Source organism: Leucopleurus acutus, assembly GCF_964270905.1.
Source record: "Leucopleurus acutus genome assembly, chromosome: 10".
In the NCBI taxonomy this organism is placed as follows: domain Eukaryota; kingdom Metazoa; phylum Chordata; class Mammalia; order Artiodactyla; family Delphinidae; genus Leucopleurus; species Leucopleurus acutus.
Window position 1 is genome coordinate 56,650,392 of NC_139153.1, and position 22,817 is coordinate 56,673,208.

At 37.4% G+C, this 22,817-nt stretch overlaps 1 protein-coding gene across 4 annotated transcripts in view; it reads right to left on the minus strand.

Moving 5' to 3' along the window:
• The window catches only part of CMC1 (C-X9-C motif containing 1), a 76,634-nt gene that overhangs the window by 39,400 nt on the left and 14,417 nt on the right, over positions 1-22,817 (minus strand). The window contains exons 1-2 of one of the 4 annotated variants that reach the window (XM_082848558.1): positions 22,575-22,627; positions 15,614-15,703 (exon numbers count right to left, since the gene is read on the minus strand). In XM_082848558.1, coding sequence (XP_082704684.1) covers positions 15,614-15,656 — 43 coding nt within the window. In that variant the 5' untranslated portion in view covers positions 15,657-15,703; positions 22,575-22,627. Of the gene's footprint in view, positions 1-15,613; positions 15,704-16,242; positions 16,324-22,574; positions 22,628-22,817 lie in introns of those variants that run through there. The other 3 variants (XM_082848561.1, XM_082848560.1, XM_082848559.1) reach the window with 3 other exon arrangements.

Consider the following 22,817-nt stretch of genomic DNA (forward strand, 5'->3'; position numbering starts at 1 on the left):
TCTCCTCTCCTCGCGCACCAGGAAACAAAGAGGCAAGAAGTCTCTCGCCTCTTTGGCAGTCCCAGACCTTCACCCGGACTCCCTTCCGGCTACCTGTGGCGCACTAGCCCCCTTCAGGCTGTGTTCACTCAGCCAACCCCAGTCCTCTCCCTGGGATCTGACCGAAGCGAGAGCCTCAGCTCCCAGCCCCCACCCATCCCAGCGGGTGAGCAGACAAGCCTCTCGGGCTGCTGAGTGCTGGTCGGCACTGATCCTCTGTGCAGGAATCTCTCTGCTTTGCCCTCTGCCCCCCTGTTGCTGAGCTCTCCTCCGTGGCTCCCAAGTTTCCCCCACCACCACCCTGTCTCCACCAGTGAAGGGGCTTCATAGTGTGCAGAAACTTTCCTCATTCACAGCTCCCTCCCACTGGTGCAGGTCCCGTCCCTATTCTTTTGTCTGTTTTTTCTTTTTTCTTTTGCCCTACCCAGGTACATGGGGAGTTTCTTGCCTTTTGGGAGGTCTGAGGTCTTCTGCCAGCATTCAGCAGGTGTTCTGTAGGAGGTGTTCCACGTGTAGATGTATTTCTGATGTAATTGTGGGGAGGAAGGTGATCTCCACGTCTTACTCTTCCGACATCTTGAAGCTCCTCCTGTAGACGTTTTTGAGTGTAAATGTGTCGTCACACAAGGCCTGCCTTCCAGCAGGGCATCACTGGGGGCTCCTCACCTGCTGTGCTCAGGGCCAGGACCACCACAGTGGGGAGGGCAGAGGACAGGCACAGGTTGGTTAAGGACCACATCTCCAAGTCACAATAAGTGTCTTAACTGAAGTTGTAAACTAATTACTCACATGATATCCTATGAATTCAGGGATCTGAGACAACCACAAATCAAATCTCTGCTCACGTAGATTAGAATCTAGATTTGCAATTTGACAAACCAAAGACTGTGCTGATGAAACACAGAGGAGGGACCATTACATAGGGTGAAGTTTGTGTGCCATGAGGTTAGCAACTTTCTTAACAGGAAAGAGGGAAAGGGGGTAGCCATGTAATTTACAGGATAAAAGGGGAAAGGGGTTGAAGACTGCAAAAGTATACTTGGGTTTATCATTCCTAAGATGAGTTTGCTAAGAATCTTTGGCGCTCTGGAAAAGAATTTGAATGCTGACCTACATAATTTGGGGCTCGACCTCCATGATGGAAGTAAGGGAAATAAAGATTCAGGAAATAGAAAACATACACACAAAAACTAAGAATAGCTACAACAACAGAACAACCAAAACATATATAGTTAATACGAAAAAGAGTACCCCAGGCAGTGAAGTAGGTAATTTTAGTATATTCAAAATGACCTGAGAATGGAGTAAAACCCATATGGCTAATTACTGTATGCTGCTTTAAGGGACAAGTCTGTGCCTTTGGCTAATCCCTGTTTCTCAACCTTGACTGCACATTGAAATCACCTTGGGAGCTTAAAAAAAAAAAATACTAACACCTTTCTTTGAAGAGAGAAATCTGTGCATTGGTATTTTAAAAAAGATTCCCAGATAATTCTGATGTACAGCAGGGGTTGAGGACCACTGATCTGGCCTATGTGACAGATGAAGATCAAATGCACTTCAATCAGCAGGGCAGAGCAGAGGCTCCACTGTAAGAATGTGATGAGTTGAATTTCATCATCTAAATAGATCTGACCAGGGAAGATATGGAAGGAAAAGATAACACAGAAGAACTCGCATGAAGTCTTTATCACTGAGGCACTGGACAAACAGGCCCACTCTGAAAATCACAGGGTACTAACAGAGAGTTCCTTAATACATTCAACAATATGGTCTGTTGAGGCCAAAATAAGAGAAAAACAAACAGTTCAAATTTTTCACAGTAGTATATCCAAAGGTATGGATATTTGTTACATTTGATATTTTAAATCACCAATATACCCGACACTCAGAAACAACTTCTGTTAACATTTCTTCATAGCTCTCTCTCTCCATACTATTAGTCATAATTTTGGTTTAAACATTTATTTCGTAACTATCCCCCTACCATACTTAAACTCCATAAGGATGCAGACTGACTTGGTTTCAGTCATGCTTATGTACACAGAACAGTGCTAGGTACACAGTAAGTGCCCATAAGAATTTATGGAATTAGTTAATTTTGGTAAGCTCTTCTGTGTTTTTTAAAAACTTAATTTAATTAAACTAGGGATCAGGAAATTTTTTCAGTAAAGAGGTATATGGTGAATATTTTAGGCTTTGTGAGCTATGTTGTCTCTACTGCAACTACTCACATCTACTATAGCAGCATGAGAGCAGCCACAAGCAACACCTAGGTAAATGGCCATGGCTGTGCTCCAATAAAAGAGAGACAAGCAGAGGGAAGGATTTGACCACTGTAGACCAACAACCCTGGGTGAAAATGATTCATTATGCTAGTCTCTCATATCAGTAATGCATCATTATTATCACAAATTTGTGTATATCATCATTTCTAGTACCATAATTTTTAAAACCAGACTGTTGACATCTAAGTTTTTGACAATATTTTATATTATATACAATGCTATGTCACATCTCTGATAATTTCCTTACGACACATTCCTACCAATAGAGTTGCTAGGTGAAGCAGTAGCCACATTTATGAATTTTTGTTAATTATTTAAAATACTCACAAACCCCTTTCCTGACATCATGCTCATCTATATTCCAAGCCAGCAGTGTAAATACCTGCTTCTCCAAAGCCTCATCAACATTATACGTCATATACGTTTTCTTACCCACAAATACTTTATTATGCACATGATTAGAGTTCTATATTTACTTTTTCTTATTAGATGACATTTATATACAGTGAAATAAACAAATCTTAAATAAGCACTCAACAAAAGCATACACCTGTGCAACACAAATCAAAATACAGAACATTAAAATCATTAAAGTTCCTTTAAAGTCCCTTTCCAATCACTACCTGTCCCACAAGCACCCCAACAGTGCCACCATCGTTTGGATTAGTGCAGCCTATTCTAGAGCACCATGTAAATGTTGCCTGTTCTAAAATATAATATTTTTTATAAGTATATACTCTATTTCTTTCATATTTACATTCCACCCAGAGAGACAGTTTTGAGAGTCATCTCTGCTATTAACACTATAACACTAGTTTATTCCATTTTACTGCTGACTAGTATCCACTGCATGAGTATACCACAGTCTATCCCTTCTCCTTTGGAAAGATACCTAGGTTATTTTTAATTTTTGGCTATTTGAATAAGCTACTATAAGTATTAATTGTACAGAAATGAAACATCAGTTTCATTTCTTCTGGGTAAAGTTGCCGGGTCAGCAGGCAAGTGTATGTTTAGTGAATGCTATCAGTGTTTTCATGGTAGCCATTCTGGTAGGTATGCAATTCCAATTATGTAAAGGTTACTCTCTTTATGATATTTTCCTACAGGTCCCTGCAATTCTATTCATTTTCAATCTTTTTTTCTCTGTTCTTTAGATTGACTATTTCTATTGATCTATCTCTAGATTCATGACTCCTTCTGCCATTTTTATTCTAAAGTTTTTACACCAGATATTGTATATTTTCAGTTCTAGAAGTTTGATTTGGGTCTTTTTTGTTTCAGATTCTCTTAAGATTTCCTGTCTTTGTATTCATTGCAATCCTATTTTCCTTTACATTCTTAAACAATTACAATGTCTGAGATAAAATCCTTGCCTGCTAATTCCAACATCTTAGTAATCTTGAAGTTAGCCTCTGATGATTTTATTTTAAGAATGGGTCATATTTTCCTGTTTCTGTGTACACTGAATAATTTGGCATTGTGAATGATATCATGTAAAAAGTCTGGATTCTGTTGTTTCTCAAGAATTTTTTTTCCTTTTTCCCTTAAGCAGTCAATTTTCTTTGCTGAACTCAAATGCAGAAGCCTGTCTCCCTGGCAATGTATAGTGGATAGCAGCTCAAATTTTGGTTCAGTTCTTTTAGCCTTAACTAAGCTACCTGTCATGTGCCACATACATGGACTGAGCCAGGGTTTATGCACAGAATTTGATGCTCTTCTCTGGCTTGATCCTTGTTGGGATTTATGCTCTTCCCCTTCCCTCCATGTATAAATACAAACTTGCCAGGGCCTGCAGTTACACCAAACCCTGTGCTTGGTTCTTCAAACCATCAAGACCAACATGTTTTTGTTTTTGTTTTGGTCAGAGTCTCAGCCACCCTACAGGGCAGAGAGTCACCCAGTCCTACTCCCTTCCTTCAATGTTTGACTCTCCTCTGATTTCCATCTGCTTTTGCTTACCCTCCAATGCCTTCAGGTAGTTGTCTTTAATATATTTTTTTCTACAGAAGGATATGTGTGATAAGAGCTAGTAGGCCAGGTCAGAAGCAGAAAGTCTCCATTATGAATTTTTAAATCATATCAAGTTTACAGGTTACATATAGTAATACTGGGTGTGGTTTGCAATTAACCCACTGAAAGTTGAGAGCATGTTTAATAATATACTTAATAATATGTAATTTATCAGGAAGAAACTTTGTGTCCTTTGCTCATTTTTTAAACTGGATATTCTCTGATTCCTTACAGATAGTAAATATTTATATACTAAGGATATCAAATCTTTGTCACATATGTTAGAAATATTTTCCTAGTTTGTGATCTTTCTTTCTATTATGTTTATAGAATGTAACATACAGAAAAATTTACTTTTTCTATATTTATAGTTTTGTTGTATAAAATATAACATGATTCTTATATGATCATTATGAAGAACAATCTATAAAAATAAAAAAAATCACCCATAATCCACACTCTTCCTCCCATATCCCTTTAAAAAAAAGTAACGTTTTCATTTTGGAGAATATGAAAAAAAAACTACACGTAGGAAAACAAATAACCTATGATCCACCTTTTTCCTTCCCACATTTCCAGGTATTATTATTAATTTTTTTTTTTTTTTTTTTTTTTTTGCGGTACGCGGGCCTCTCACTGTTGTGGCTTCTCCCGTCGCAGAGCACAGGCTCCAGACGCGCAGGCTCAGCGGCCACGGCTCACAGGCCCAGCCGTTCCACGGCATGTGGGATCTTCCTGGATCAGGGCACGATCCCGTGTCCTCTGCATCGGCAGGCGGACTCTCAACCACTGCGCCACCAGGGAAGCCCCTTATTATTAAATTTTGAATGTATTTTTTTCTATATGAATCGATCATTTTGTTATAATTAGTATAATACTAGGTATACAATTTTATATCATGCTTTTTTAAACTCAGATTATGAACATGTTCAGATTTGTTAATGATCCTTCATAAAATCAACTAGTAATTACCACATAATACTTTGAGTGTATTTTTCATATGATTAACAAGGTTAATAAAAATCAAGACGACTTTCAATTTCACTAAAAACTAAACATCAAAAAGTATTGTTTTTTTTTTTAATTGGGGTATAGTTGTTTCACAATGTTGTGTTAGTTTCTACTGTACAGCGAAGTGAATCAGCTGTATGTATACATATATCCCCTCTTTTTCAGATTTCCTTCCCATTTAGGTCACCACAGAGCATTGAGTAGAGCTCCCTGTGTTATACAGCAGGTTCTTATTAGTTATCTATTTTATACATATTAGTGTATATATGTCAATCCCAATCTCCCAATTCATCCAGCCCCCCCCTTACCCACTTGGTGTCCATACGTTTGTTCTCTACTTCTGCCTCACAGATTCATCTGTACCATTTTTCTAGATTCCACATGTACGTGTTAATATACGATATTTGTTTTTCTCTCTCTGACTTACTTCACTCTGTATGACAGTCTCTAGGTCCATCCACATCTCTACACATGACCCAATTTCATTCCTTTTTATGGCTGAGTAATATTCCATTGTATATATGTACCACATCTTTATCCATTCATCTGTCGATGGGCATTTAGGTTGCTTCCATGACCTGGCTATCATAAATAATGCTGCGATGAACGTTGGGGTGCATGTGTCTTTTTGAATTATGGTTTTCTCTGGCTATGTAACCAGTGGTGGGATTGCTGGGTTATATGGTAATTCTAGTTTTAGTTTTTCTAGGAACCTCCATACTGTTCTCCATAGTGGCTGTATCAATTTACATTCCCACCAACAGTGCAAGAGGGTTCCCTTTTCTCCACACCCTCTCCAGCATTTATTGTTTGTAGATTTTTTGATAATGGCCATTCTGACCGGTGTGAGGTGATACCTCATTGTCGTTTTGTAAATTATAAAAATAAACATTTAAGTTCAACATGTACCTCAAATTATTATGCTATGTGAGTATGACCACATTTTTAATGAGTGAATGGTCTACAGTGTATATATGTTAGGGCTACAGCCCCCAAAAAGAGTGTTACAGAAAACAGCATTAGAGGTGTTCCCAGAAAATGAAGTGAATAATAAAAACTGCTTAAGCTATTGGAAGAAAGTAACTTTTTAATCTAGGTGAAGGCAGGGATAAATAATACACAGCAAACAAGATCCGTAACTAAAAAGCAGTTAACTACAAATAAACTAGCACGTAGGCCAAAAGGACAAGTACTAGACAAAGCATATCATCACCTACCAAATCCACCACTCGTGTCTGACACAGCACTGGTGTGCTGGGCAGCCACTTCCAACTCATCAGAGTCGGCACAGAAAAATGGCATTTGCTGCCTTTGACCACGCATCATTTTGACACAAATGGCTAATTTAGCCTCTTCACTGTGGTGTGAGACCAGGTACCCAGCACCAGATACTGCAGCCAGCAGTACTGAAGGACAGTTTGATGAATTAACAAATCAATGTAATCATGAATTAATTCTGGAATGAAAGTGGTCCAGGTAGAACCTTAAAACCAAGGAACAAAAATGTCAGTCTTTATCACTGTCCAAATCGACGTACATCAAAAACACACCAAGAGAATTGACACTTACACAAAAATATTAGAAAAATACCAGAACCACCACAATTGGATAAACATTCGCCTCCTTTGTTTCCCTTGAAAACAATGACAAATTTTTATTACCGTCCAATACAGTGGCTTCAAACTTAGACGTCTACCAGACACCTCAAAGTTCACATCCAGAACTAGACTCCTGATCTATCGATCGCCAAAAACTAAAATAAAATAATAAAATTTCTCCACACACAGGCTTCCCCGTCTCTGTTAACCACAACTCCATCCATTACTTGCTCAGGACAAGAAACAGGGAGTCGTCTCTTTCTCTCTTAACTCTGTCTTCAAAATACACCCTGGGTGTGCTCAGTCTCACCATCTCCACCATTACTACCCCTCCACTTCACCACCCTCTATCAGGTGGACCATCACAGTAACATCCCTAAACTGCCATCCCTGGTCTGCCCTTGCCCCATCCCATCTACTCTTAATGCAGCGGCGAGGGATGCTAGCACATTGCAGATCAGACCCCGTCTCCTTCCACTGCTCTAAGCCATCACTACCTTTCATTTGGCTCCTCAGTTTCCACAAGACCCTGATTCTATCCACTGTCACCCTCCGGAACACTCACTTCCCGCTCTCCTCCTCACTCATCCCACCCTAACCACAGGGACCTTTCTGGTGCTCCTCAAACATGCCAGCCGCATCCAGTGCCTCAGCATCTTTTCACGTGCTACTCCTGCTCACATCATTCCTCCCAGAGATACTGCACATCTCACTCCTTCACCTCCTTCACCTCAAGAATTCTGTTCAAATGTCACCATCTTAGTGAGACCCATGCTGACCACCTACTAAAAACTGCAGCCCCGGGGATTCCCTGGTGGTACAGTGGTTGAGAGTCCGCCTGCCGATGCAGGGGACGCAGGTTCGTGCCCCGGTCCGGGAAGATCCCACATGCCGCGGAGAGGCTGGGCCCGTGAGTCACGGCCGCTGAGCCTTCGCGGCCGGAGCCTGTGCTCCGCAGCGGGAGAGGCCACAACAGTGAGAGGCCCACGTACCACAAAAAACAACAAACAAAAACCTGCAGCCCCTTCTAACACCAGCACCCTCCCCACTGCCTTACTTATAATAATAATAACTTTATTATTCTCCAGGTCACTTATATTTACTTATAATAACTTACAATATTTATCTCCCTCCTTCCCTGAAACCTAAGGGCTATCATGGCAAATGTCTTTGTCTGTTTTATTTACTGTTCATATAATGGTGACTACTAAGTGGGAAATACTCAGTAAATGTTTTTGAATGACCACGTTCCACATAACCCTAAGGATCCATTCAAGTGCCTAAGAGAATCTGAAAATTCCGTTTTGGCTTTGTAAAAATATATTTTTAGTCATGTAATAATTGACCAACACTAAAACATATGCAAATAGTATCATCAAATGCTAACACTTTGGAGACAGCCAATATAGTAAAATATGATGCCAGAAAAACTTGTTTATGGGCCTCAGAACAAAATTTTTCTATTTTATCTATTTAATTGAACAATACTCTGAAAATCTGAATAAATCATAAGAAATCATTACTATTTGGAACTACTTCCTTATGTGATTTAGGATTTACTCTATATTTTGCATCCCTCAAAAAACTGAACCACAAAAATTAACTGGGAGATACATACTAGGCAACAACTGTTATAACATCTGATTTCAAATTTGCTTCCTGAAAATATTTGTTTTCATGTACTGACTGTAAATGTAACAAAATCAGTAACTTGTAATAATACACACAAAAATACTGCTTTTATCTGTTTTAGACATTACAGTTTGAAACAAATTCTAGCCCCATCCCAAAAAGAACTGATTATTTTTTAAATAGTTCTAAACCTACCAATCTAGCGCATTCCAGGGTTCTGTACAAACCAAACTTCCCCTTTATTTTCCGCAGACATACAAGATTTCTCTAAGAATGTATTTAGTAAAAATATAACTATTTGTGTGTATTTGCAAGAAGTTTACCAGTCACAGGCTCTGATTAGAATCCCAATCACAACTCAAGGATCATCAGATAGCTTAAATGAAGTGTGATCTCGTACTCAGATTTTACATACAAGGGCATGGTACTGTTTAAAGATGACACTTAGTTTTGGATTAATTGCTCATAAGATGAAAGGATTTAAGTCTATTACAGTAGCAAAATAATTGAAAGTCGAATAGCTAGGAAACTAGGAAAATAATACAAACTTGTTAATACTGATAGAAGTTATAACTCACATTTTTATTAATAATATTTACTCATTTTAACAAATACTTCTAAGTTTCAAGCCATGTAATTTTTTGGTTTTGTGTTCAAATGTAGACTTTTCACTCTTATACCTTCAGAGATGAGTTGCATAAATCAGTTGTTAAAAACACTAGATTCATCTGCTCTGACAATATTCCCTGCTAATTTAGTCAATTAAAGATTTAGCTGAAAGTGGGGTGGGTGGGTGATGAACTGGGAAATTGGGATTGACATATATACACTAATATGTATAAAATGGATAACAAATAAGAACCTGCTGTATAAAAAAAATAAATAAAATTCAAAAAAAAATTTAACTTAACTTCTAAAACTAAAACATACTGCACCTTTGTGAAAGAAGAACTAGCCATTTTATTCAAGAGGAGTACTAATGTCCAATTACAGATAATTTTATTACAAAATTGCCATTATTCAGAAACAATACCAATAAGTCAAGACAATCATTAAGTCCTACAACAGAAGTGTGAATTAATAAATGTAACTGAGAACTACTAAGTCAATGAGCAATGACCATATCATATACTTTGTTCAGTTTTAAAAATCATTCAGCTGTACTTGTGACTGACAGAGGTCTATTATTCGTGATGCCACTGGCATGACATCAGCCCAACAGACATACATAATAACTTTGATTGAACACAATTATTTAATTAAGTATTATAAAGTTATTAAATACATAATAACTTTTACTGTGTCCATGTGCAGAAAAGAGTTACCATGGCAGGCCTGACACCGCTCTCCTTAGACAGGCCTGCTTACAAGGCTGGCCCTAAGCTGGTGTCAGAACCTGGATTTGGGAAGCATTCCCACCATTCCCTAATTGATGAGAGCTGCTCACTGCGCCTAAACTGTCTGGGTAAACCACGTGGTTTGTGTTCAACACCTGCTTTCCTTCTGGGAGTCTGGAATTTTGGTACATACTATGCAGAGGCTGCCACGTTGACTGACTCCCAGTTAAAAGTCTGAGGACCGAGTCTCTAACAAGTTCCCCCGGAGACATTTTACACGTTGTCACAATTCAACCATGGTGGAATTAAACTCACGCTGAGTGACTCTACCAGGAGAGAACTCTAGGAAGCTTGCACCTGGTTTCCTCTGGACTTCGTCCCATGTGCCTCTTCCCTTTGCTGGTTTTGCTCTAATAAATCTTAGCCATCAGTATGACTATATGCTTAGTACTATGAGTCTTTGTAGGAAATCACCGAACTCAGGGGTGGTCTTGCGGACCCTGACACAGACCAGTGTAGGTCCAAAGAAGAGGACTTGTGCCTTAAATCTCTTTATATTTCTTAGAATATATAACATACTCTTATACATAAAAGATACTCATATTTTGTGATTTTATATATTATCCTCCTAACATATCCAAACCAGTCTAAAGATGTGTTGAATCTCTACATCAGTGTAACTTAACATTGGTGAACCGGTTAAATGGCAAAAATACATGTGATAATACACGTACAATTCAAACAACAAATGAAAAGCTCTGGGCAGGTTCAAGTAACAGAGTTGGATAGAAGATTGATTACTTTGACCATTTACAGTCTGCAGCCCTCCAATTTGTTTTAATGATGTCTTGATAGTTCTCTGCCTGCAAATATCCTAAAGAAGATCCTGGGGCTTCCCCGGTGGCGCAGTGGTTGAGAGTCCACCTGCCGATGCAGGGGACACGAGTTCGTGCCCCGGTCCAGGAAGATTCCACATGCTGCGGAGTGGCTGGGCCCGTGAGCCATGGCCGCTGAGCCTGCGCATCCAGAGCCTGTGCTCCGCAAGGGGAGAGGCCACAACAGTGAGAGGCCTGCGAACCGCAAAAAAAAAAAAAAAAAAAAAAGAATATCCTAAGCATTCTTAATTTGAATTTCTTTTTTTGTTAATTCATCCATCTTTGGAATTTAGCAAAATATAACATATTTCAGTTGTGTGTGACTGATAAAGACGGCAGGCATTTTATCAAGCTTCTGTGTTATTTAACGACAGTTCTGTGATGTGTCAAATAAACAATCCATGCTTCCTTATACTTTATACAATTCCTTTAGAACCAATCCTACCTATTGGCCAGTAGATCAAAAAGACTGCCACAGAAAACAATGATACAAAAGAAACATTGAAATATGATAAAAGAAGGCCCAAGGGATGAAAGGAGTGAGTTGGAGAATATATCCGGGTTAAAGAAAGTTCCAGGCCACCCCTGATGTCAAAGTACTTTTCTGGTCTTGATCTGTCATAACAAAAAGAAAAAAGGGTTCTTACTATTTTTAAGGCAAACTTCTTTACTCAGCATAGAGATGTTATATCAAATGCCAATTATGCATTTCAAAAAAGCAAAGAAATACAATGAATTTTTACAAAACACAGCAATTCGGTAACTCTTTTTCTTATGAAGGCTCTATTTCCAGAAAAAAAAAATTTATAGCACTAGAATGCATACTTTACCATTATGTATGAACAAACAATATTTTTAAAAATATTACTAACATAGAAAATATAAATCATTAAATTAGTGAAGAGTCAAACACATGGGAAAAGTCACAGAGCAGGAAGTAGCCTCCAGAGGTCATCAAACCATCCTCCTAAAACACTACACATTGGTAAGTCCCCGATTCAAGAAAAAGCAATGATTCCACCATCACACTTGATGGAAGGGGACTTCTGTTTTCGCTTTTGGGAGGTGGGGAGACTGAGGGGAGAAAGGCAGAGACTGGCCATTCTAGAATTTTTCTTCTGTACCATTCCCAGCGTATTCAGCATTCATTGTGTTACTTTGGTCGTTTATTTTAGTGGCTCTACTCACTGCCACTAATACCACTGGCAAAAGAAGAACATTATGAAGGTTTCTATTTAAATCCATTGTTCAACTGCCTTTCTTTTGATGTATGCTTTACCAACAGAGTTTATAATCTTGTGAAAGCTTATGTAGTAGTGAGATCCAGATTCTCAATTCTGTATCTAATCCCCAAGTCAAGCCATCTTTACTCATCAAATCAAAACTAAGTTATAAAGGAAAAAGTGATGAGCATTCTTTTTCTCTTCAAAAGGAAACAAAAAAAATCTATTTTATAAAGACAAAGATTCTCAAGTTGACACCAGTTTACTACAAACACTGCTTAACTGTCACCCGAAAGCTGAGACTTTCTTGTTTCAGGTTATAATTTTCATTATATGGAAATGGCAAGGTTACCATGACTTCATAAAAATTAACTGTAGAATTAGAATCTTGTAATTATAGATAAAAGTTAAATTTTAGAAGTATCAGGGGCTATAACAATGAAACATTCTAAACATTATCCACTACTTAAGACAAATTTTAAGTGTGTTTAAACATAAGGTGAAATGTGCAATGCAGACTAAATCAGTGTAGAGTAAAAACCCAATAGTGTACATATAGATAATGAAGAGATCAGGGAAGCTGGTTAAAACTTATAATGAAGAGAGAACTAGTAAGAATATAGCAACCTGGCTGAAATTGATATTCATTAGGGTACTCTCACATCAATAGGGAGCATTTGGATGCTGTGGTCTTTATCAGTGTCCCAGCTGGTAATGGCTGAAGGTTAATGCCTTACCCCATTCTGTTCAATTTTCTATCCTAATTAGCCCTCCAAATCTATAGCTGTGAGCACCAAGTGTCTGTGCTCAAAAGAAACTAATTAATGCTAGCAAATTAGATCAAGTCCAAAGATCCAACAGCCAAACTCTTAGTTAAATGCTCCTTGTTAATAGGAAGTGTAGCTGTCAATAACTGCTGTTGGTGACTATAATGAGGCATCCTTTTTTTCATTGAAAGTGATTTCATTTCTCTTTGTCACTGGAAAAGCTGTTCCATTCCCTTCACAAACCTAAGTTGCTGGCAGCCTGACCCAATTCTTATGATCAGCCAGGCTGAAATGACATGAAAAAATAAAATAAAATCAAACAGAAAAGCTTTCCTACATAATCATGTTTCAGGAATTTAACAGAAAATCAGATCACTTATTAGAATTCCTATATCTTTACTCAAGAACTGTACAATTAGGATGCATAATGCTTTTATGTAAAATCCTGTAATTATTTAATAAAACAAAGGCTATAAACAGTAAATAAACCACAATGGAAGTGTTCTGATTCTAAATTCCGTCTTATTGTTCAGTTTAAACGTAGCTGTTCTGCTCCCACTTGAGCAATGCCAGTTTATGTTCTGTCCTAGTTCACATGGTTAAACAGGAAGATCATTCTTTTATAAAATAATCAATTTTAGATTCTAAAACACTGTTTTGGACCATATGGCCTGACAAAAAATCGATATATGATATCTATAAAAATTCAAATACTCAAAGATCACTTGTTATAACGTGTTCTAGTAGGGACAAATGCATTGAAATAACTCAAATGGATCTCAAATTTTAAGATGCTTTCAGTCTTCAGAAGATTTTAAGTATGGTTAAAAAAAAAAAAAGATCAACATCCTAAGCAACTTAAGTTTTGATAAAGAAGCAAAAACTAAACATTTTCTTTTCTGTACCATTACAAAGTAATAGGTGTGTAACGCAAATATTTTAAAGTTATACTCTATTTCTTTCATTTCAAAGACCAAAGTTTCATTGCCTAAGAGCAAAGCAAAGGTAGTTCTGAAACCCAAACTCGACCATTTCACATTTTCATCTGAATCATGTAAGAAATCTATAATTGAGTTATCTAGCTTTCTTTCATTCTAGATATCAGAATAACATGTTACAAAACCCTATAATTTTATTATCCATTTTTAAGTTTTATCCTCCCTCACCTGAATCAGGATATTTTTTTAAAGTCCTATGAGGCAGGTGGAGGGTTACCTCTTGAGACCATCAGCATGACACCCGCTGACGCCAGGTGTGCACTGAACCCTACCCGCAGGTGCCAACGGAGTAACTTCTCCTGACATCTGGGGGTGGGGGAAAGGAAGGTGCTCTGATTATACAACTAATTCATAATGAAAGAAGACCATCAAATGATACTAATAAATTACTGATAACTTGTTAATAAATTTATTTACAGATGGATTTAATTCAAACCTGATTTACAGGTGGATTTAAAATGGGAATAGCTCATGATAAATCATTTAAGAAAAAGAAATGACCATCACACAATGTCAATTCTGAGGAACTATTCTTTTATTGCCTTTGTCCATCAGTCCCAGAGGTCATTCTCTAAGGAGATAGCATCTAAGGGACAGAAATGTGCCTAGCACCCAAATGTTATTGACACAGTCCCCAAACTACAGCTGACACAGCCTGGCTTCCCGCGGAGAAACTTGCCGGGCACTGCAGCCCATCAGCCCCACTAAGCATTACTGTGGTCCCTCAATGAAGGCTACAAGGGATGCTGGGAAAACAGTCCACATCAGCACAATTTTACCACTGTTTCTTTGCCATGGATATTCCAAGAGGAAGATTTTTTTTTTAATTTATTTACTTATTTATTTTTGGCTGTGTTGAGTCTTCATTTCTGTGCGAGGGCTTTCTCTAGTTGTGGCAAGCGGGGGCAACTCTTCATCGCGATGCGCGGGCCTCTCACTATCGCGGCCTCTCTTGTTGCGGAGCACAGGCTCCAGACGCGCAGGCTCAGTAGTTGTGGCTCACAGGCCTAGTTGCTCCGCGGCATGTGGGATCTTCCCAGATCAGGGCTCGAACCCGTGTCCCCTGCATTAGCAGGCAGATTCTCAACCACTGCGCCACCAGGGAAGCCCCCAAGAGGAAGATTTTTATTAAAAAAACATTTCTACAATAATACTGCTATCTGCTTTTCTAATTACCCATCATTTATGGCCTCATTTTTCATCTTCTATGCCTTTGTATTTTTCACTATAATATTACATATTAATCAACATATCTCTAGATTTATAGAATACAGGCATATTTTATATTAAAACATTTTTCAAAGAATACATGCATATGTGGGTGTCTAGTGCATGCATTTACATAAATATCTTCTGCTCAGAAATGTAGAATATAGAAAAGTTTTTAAAAGACTTGTAAGTACCAAGATTCCATTAACAATTCAATAATAGACAACAATGCCAAAGAAAATCATCTTAGACTATATTCCTATATGAATATGTTGATAGAGGAAAAACAGGCACACATTACATTTGATGTTTCTTTTTTCCCTATCAGAATCACCAGAATAACTTGTTTCTCCAAAATATGAATACAAGTTTTTCTCTATATATAACTGTACATCTGGAAAAAAATGCTTTTTACTAGGAATCTGGGAGAATATTTCTAAATTGTAAATGAATTGAACACTGCCTGGAAGTTCTGAAAGCTGAAATACTGGTATCTGAGTGAAAGGGTAAGAAGCAATTCATACATATTAATTCATTGACTACTTGATTCCAAGGCTAAGGATTAAATTCAGATCATGTTATAAAAAACGTATTTGATCTTCATATGAATATTTGAATCCTACCTTGAACTTGTTCAGAACATCTCTCTCGGGCCTTTTCTCTCATTATTTTGGGGATCAAAACATCTTTTTCGACATGTCTGAGATGCTGCTCTGAAAAAAAAAAAAGATCTTCCTTTAATATAGTAAAGTCTCAGGTAAATCACCAGTTTAGGGGAAAAATAAGCACTCTGGTCTACTTAAAATAAAAGCCTAGGCAAATATATTAAAAAGTGACTCTTCTATGACCTCATGAAATTGTGACTCTTTAGTCACTGAAAATCATTCTAAATATTGTTTTATATACAAAAGAAAAAATGTGAGGGTGTAGGCAACATCTTTCTAAAACATTCTGCAAACTATGTTGCAACACTTTTATTTGATAACACATTCCATGTAGTCTTGGCAAAATTAAAGTCATAAAGTGTTATAATTTTTTAATTCATATAATCCACAAAAAGAGGATTTTTAGCAATACAGTACTGAGATCCAAGGATAGATGAAGAGATCCAAGATTAAGAGACAAGTGAGTAGTTTCTCCACCCAGTAACAAGGGTAGCTTAAGAAAGAGCTGGCAGAAGAAGAAAAAGTGGAACTCGTGTGCATAGAAAAACAAACTACAGGAGGTTTCTGTGCACTTTAAATAGAACTACCTCAGTTAGACTAACACAGCAGCCGGAGCACCTGCTCCAAACTCCCACCTGCTCCTCAAATTCCTAGAGAACCCTGAAATCCAAAGGGGTAAGTATCCTCCAAATGATCAGGAATTCTGAAAGGCAAAAGGCAGATGAGATCAGATTAAAGGAGGCAATCTTATCCCCAGAGTTTTTTCCCAGGAAAAAACTGATACCAAAAGTAGGAAGCGGGCTTCCCTGGCGGCGCAATGCTTGAGAGTCCGCCTGCCGATGCAGGGGACACGGGTTCGTGCCCCGGTCCGGGAAGATCCCACATGCCACGGAGTGGCTGGGCCCGTGAGCCATGGCCGCTGAGCCTGTGCGTCCGGAGCCTGTGCTCCGCAACGGGAGAGGCCACAGCAGTGAGAGGCCCGCGTAACGCATAAAAGAAAAAAAAAAAAAAAAAGGTAGGAAGCATGCTCCACGCTCTGAAGCAGCAGAAACGGGGAGAAGGAGACATCCCTAGAGGAAACCAAAGCATTAGTGGTGGAAATACCACAGCAGGAGCCAAAGGAGGTCACTCTTCTGCTGCCTTCAGACCACAGGTAAAATAAGTAAATACAGGCACTTATCTCCATAAGATCAGAAAGTCTCTCAGTATCTATCTAGTGACACTTAAGACCAGGAACCCCTAAACTTTTCCTGGTTCCCAACACCCTCTGGATGCAGTTATGAAGTGATACAGTATTTGTAGAGAGGGTAAGAGGGCATCTCAAAAAGCAAACAAAATCAGCAACAACCAAACAGCCAAGAATCACCTAAATTTGTTGAAGGACAACACAGTGAAAAGGAGAACCCAACTGTAATTAATCAAGAAGTAAACAACTCCTAAGAGGGTGAAAAGAGTAAAGAAAATAAGATTTTCAAATAAATATAATATACTGAAGCAAATAAAAAGACATGAGTTCTCAGAAAGAAACAAATCATAGGTCACCTAAATGCACTTTGATGAAATATCTGAAGCTCAAAAATCCTAAAAGCTTCTAAAGGGGAAAAAAAAATCACCACACAGAGGAACAGGACCAGATTTACATCGTGTTTCACAGGCAAGATGTGGATGCAAGAAGATAATGACGAAATAACATCAAAGTTCTCAGAAAGAATTACTTTATATCCAAGAATTCCAGAGCCAATTAAGAGTGAAATTAAAGATATTTTCAGATATGTAAGAACTGAAAAGTTTATCTCTTTCAACCCCACCGAAAAAGAAATGATCTTTATCATAGTGTGACAAACCAAGCCACTAATCCAATGTGGTGATGGAAAACAAGAATCCTTCTGTATGCACAGGGAGCCCATGGGCAGGAGTTCAGGCAGGTAGAGCAGAAGTGACTCTTCTCTGCTTCTGTGTCTGGGGCTCATCTGGGAAGACTCCAGCCACAGGCCCTGACTTCAATAGCCACAAAAGCTGGGGCTGGAGGATTTACTGCCAAGAAGACTTCTTTCTTCACATATTTATCTGATGTGTGGACTGGAAAGGCCAAATCACCTACACAGGGTACAGTGGGTAGGTGGCCTTTTCTGAGCCTGTTGTGGAAGCCATGCAGCCTTGTTCCTGCTACCTTATATGTTGATTTCAAGTCACTGGGCTCAGCCTACACTCCAGTGGAGGGAGGGCCACATCACACAGAGCCTGAGAAAGGGAAGATACTGTTGTAACCTTCTTTGTAAAATAAAATCTGCCACAAGAAGTAATAGAGAATGTATTCTGATCAAATAAAATGAATCCATGATGTACAAGTGTAAATATATAAGGCATATTAGAAAACATACATTTAAATTTACATGTTAAAACTGTAGAGTACTTGAACAACATCATCAACTAACTTGACCTAACGTTTATAGAATACTCCACTCAATAACAGCTGAATATTTACCAAGATAAACTATAGTCTGGGCTAGGAAACAAATCTTAATAAGTGTAAAAGAATTCAAATCATACAAAGTATGTTCCCTGACACCGGTGTATTTAAAGTAGAAATCAGTAACAAAAGGATCTCTTGATAATCTTCAAACATTTGGACACTAAATAACACACTTTAAAATAACCCATGGGTCTAGGAAGAAATGAAAAGGGAAATTAGAAAGTATTTTGAAATGAAAGAAAATATATCAAAATTTGTGTGAGGCAGCTAAAACAGTACTGATAGAAAAATTTATAGCACTAAAAGTTTACATTGGAAAAAACGGATAGTCTTAAATCAATGACTTAATCTTCCACCTTGAGAAATTAGAAAAAGAATAAAGAAACACAAAGCAAAGGAAAGAAATAATAAAACCTAAGCATAAATCAATGAAATAGAAACCAAAATAAACAAGCAAAATGATAAAGAAAAGCAATGAAACCAAAACTGGTTCTTTGAAAACATTATTAAAACTGATAAACCACCTTGCCAGTAAAAAAGGGAGGTCACAAAGATCAGAAATGATACACATTTTTATATAATAATAATGTATTTAAGTGATCTTTAAATGTAGGTCAATAAATTTGACAACGAAGATGAAGTGGACAAATTCCTTGAAAAACACAAATAACCAAACCTAACTCAAAAGGACATATAACCAGCAGAGCCCTGTATCTATTAAGAAAATTGAATCTGTAGTTAAAAGCTTTCTCACAAAAAAATTCCAGACCCAGAGAGCCTCACTGGTGAATGTGGCCAAACATTTAAGAAAGAAATAATATCAATTCCATATGAACTCTTTCAGAAAACTGCTCTGAAGCCAGCATTACCCTGATACCAAAACCTGATAAGACATTACAAGAAAAGAAAACTACAGTCCGATATCCCATCATGAATACAGATGTAAAACTCTTTACAAAAGATGAGCAAATTGAATTCAGCAATACAAAAAAGGATAATACCTCATGACTAGGTGGGGTCTATCCCAGGATTGCAAGCTTCACTTAATATTCAAAAGTCAAGAAATGTAATTCATCATATTAAAAAACTAAAGAAGGAAAGACACGTGGTTATGACAACAAGCCACAGAAAATACATTTGACAAAAACCTAATATCCATTCCTAATTAAAACCCTCAGTAAAGTAGGAACAGAAGGAAACTTCCTCAACAGGATAAACGGCATCTAAAGAAAAACCCACTGCTGATATCATATTTAATGGTGAAACACTGAATGTTTTCCTCCTAAAACAGGGAACAAAAGATAAAGAAGTCTGCTCTTACCATTTCTATTCAGCATTATACTGGATGTTCTAGCCAGTGCAATAAGGCAAGAAAAATAAAAGGCTTCCAGATTGAAAAGGAAAAAATAAAACCATAGTTACTCAAAGATCATATAATTGTCTATATAGAAAATCCAATAGAATCTACAAAAAGTTACTAGAACTAGTATATGAGTTCAGCAAGGCTTCCAGATACAAGATTAATATACAAAAATCAAATGGAAATGACATAATAAAAAGTCAGAGGACTAGAAAATAATTCAATAATAACCTTCCAATCTATAAAATAGAAAATGGCTTTTTAAAAAATGAACTGGGGCTCAGGAACCTGCAAGACAAGAAGAAAAGATCTAACATTGATTTTACCACAGTCTCAGAAAAAGCGGTAAAAAGAATGCAGGGCTGAAAAAATATTTGAAGAAATGACTGACACTTTTACGAACTAGTCAAAAGACAAAAACCTATTAATTCAAGAAAACAGTTAAAAACCTAAAGAAATACACACCCAGACAAATCATAATCATACTTCAGAAAATGAGAAAGAAAAATCTTCAAGGTGCAGGGCAGAAGTTGAGACACAGATGTAGAGAACAAAGGTATGGACACCAAGGGAGGAAAGCCACGGTGGGGAGGGGATGGTGGTGTGCTGAATTGGACGATTGGGACTGACATTTATACACTGATGTGTATAAAATTGATGACTAATAAGAAACTGCTGTATAAAAAAATAAAATTCAAAAAAAAAATCTTCAAGGCATCAGAGAGAAATATAGCAGAACAAAAATTCAAAAGACAAAGGCTTTCTCTTCAGAAACCAGAGGCCAGAAGGAAGTGTCACAGTATTTTTGAGTACTAAAAGAAAAGACCTGTCAATCAAAAATTCTATAACCAGAAAAAATGTTTTTCAGGATTGAAGACAGAATAAAGATAACTCAGAGGAAAGGAAGCTAAGGTAATTTCTTGCCAGCAGACCTGTTGTAAAAGAATGGCTAGAGGAAGTTATTCAGACAGGAAGGAAATATTAACAAAAGGAAACTCAGAACAACACGAATGAAGAAAGGGCAACACAAAGAATAAATGTAATTAACTATTCTTTTCTTGAATTTTAAAGATTATTTTTGACAGAAGCAAAAATTATAGCATTCTCAATGTATATAGAGATAATATTAAAGATGACTTCCGGATCAAGGAAAGAGGATAAAGCAACTTCGGTGGTAGTAAGATATCTACATTTTATTTGAAAGATAAAATGTTGATGCTAGTAGACTGTGATAAGCTATGTATGCATAATGTAATCTTTAGAACAACCACTTAAAAAAACTAAGAAATAAATTCAGAAACCATACAGATAAATCAAGTGGAATGGAGTTAACCAGACAGTAGTAACAGAAAGATAGCAGGAAAACCTCCTGACACCTGGAAATTAAATGACACACTTCTAAATAATTCATAAGTCGAAAGAGGAAGTAAAAGAATACACTGACCTGAATAAAAATGAAAGCATAACATATCAAAATTTGTAAGACAAAGCTGAAGCAGTGCTTACAAGGAAATTTATAGCAATAAATGCTCATATTTAAAGTCTCAAACCAATACAGTTGACCCTTGAACAATACGGGTTTGAACTGTGAGGGTCCACTTATACGCAGACTTTTTCCAATACATGGGTACTACAATATTACACAATGGCAGTTGGTTGAATCCACCACATTTTATTAGGACAGCATTACTCAGATACCAAAAGCAAATCAATATTTTTTTTAAAAAAAGCCCTAATATCCTTCATGAATACAGATGCAAAAATCCTCAACAAAATATTAGCAAATCAAATCTGGCAATATATAAAAAGAAAAATACACCACACCAAGTGAGCTTCATTCCAAGGATGCAAGGTTGGTTCACTATTTGAAAAACAACCAATGTGATCTATCATATTAACAGTGTAAAAAAGGAAAGCCATAAGATCACATCAATTGACGCAGAAAAAAAACATAAAATTCAACGCTATTCATTAAAAATGAACAAACAAAACTCAGTAAACTAGGACTAGAAAGGAACTTCTTCAATCTAACAAAGAAACTGCAAATAATCTATAGCTAACATTATACTTAATGGTAAAAGACTGAATGCTTTCCCTTTAAGAACAGGAACATGGAGTAAAACTGCATAGAACCATACACACAAACATATGCATGTATATAAAAACTGGTGGAAACCGAAAAGGTCTACTGTCTAGTTAACAGTATTGTACCAACGTCAAGTTTCCTGCTTTTGATATTTGTACTACAGTTACGTAAGATTTCACTGTTGGAGGAAGCAAGGTGAAGGGCACAAGAGACTCTACACATTAGTATTTTTTATAACTTCTGTGAGTCTGTAATTATTTCAAAATAAAAAGTTAAGGGAAAAAAACTGCTAGAAGAAATCACAGGAGAAGATCTTTATGTATTTGCAGAATATTTAGACTTGCTTACCCTCGACCATAAGAAAACAATCCAATTAGAAATGGGCAAAATATATGTATCTAACAAAGGACTTGACTCTAGAATATATTAAAAAACTCCTAATTATCAATAACAAAAATAGAAACAACCCAATAAAAAAGAGGCAAAAGGCTATAGTGGACACTTCAAAAAGAAGATACACAAAACTGTAAATATATACGTGAAAAGGTGCTCAAAATCATTAGTCATTAAGAAAATGCAAATGAAACCTATGATGTCATTTCACACCCACCAGAATGACTAAAATGAAAAACAGTAATGACACCAAATGTAAGGAAGAAACATGGAGCAACTGGAACTTTCATACATGCAGGCGGGAGTGTGAGATGATAAACTTCTTTGGAAACCTGCTTGTTAAGTTATAAAGTTCAATATACACCCAGCCTATTTTCCACTCCCTAGGTGTTCATTTACCCAAGATAAACTAAAACATATGTCCAGAAAACAACCTGTACAAATCAGTTTATAGAAGCATTATTCATGATAGCCCCAAACTGGAAACAACCTAAATGTCCACTGAATACTATTTAGCACTACAAAAGGATGAACTACTGGTTTACTCAACTTGGGTGAATCTCAAAAATTATGTTGAGAAAAAGAAGCCAGGCACAAGAGTACATACCATAGGATTCAAGAACATGCAAAACTGGGCTTCCCTGGTGGCGTAGTGGTTGGGAGTCCGCCTGCCGATGCAGGGGACACGGGTTCGTGCCCCGGTCCGGGAGGATCCCACATGCCGTGGAGCGGCTGGGCCCGTGAGCCATGGCCGCTGAGCCTGCACGTCTGGAGCCTGTGCCCCGCAACGGGAGAGGCACAACAGTGAGAGGCCCATGTACCGCAAAATAAATAAATAAATAAATAAAAA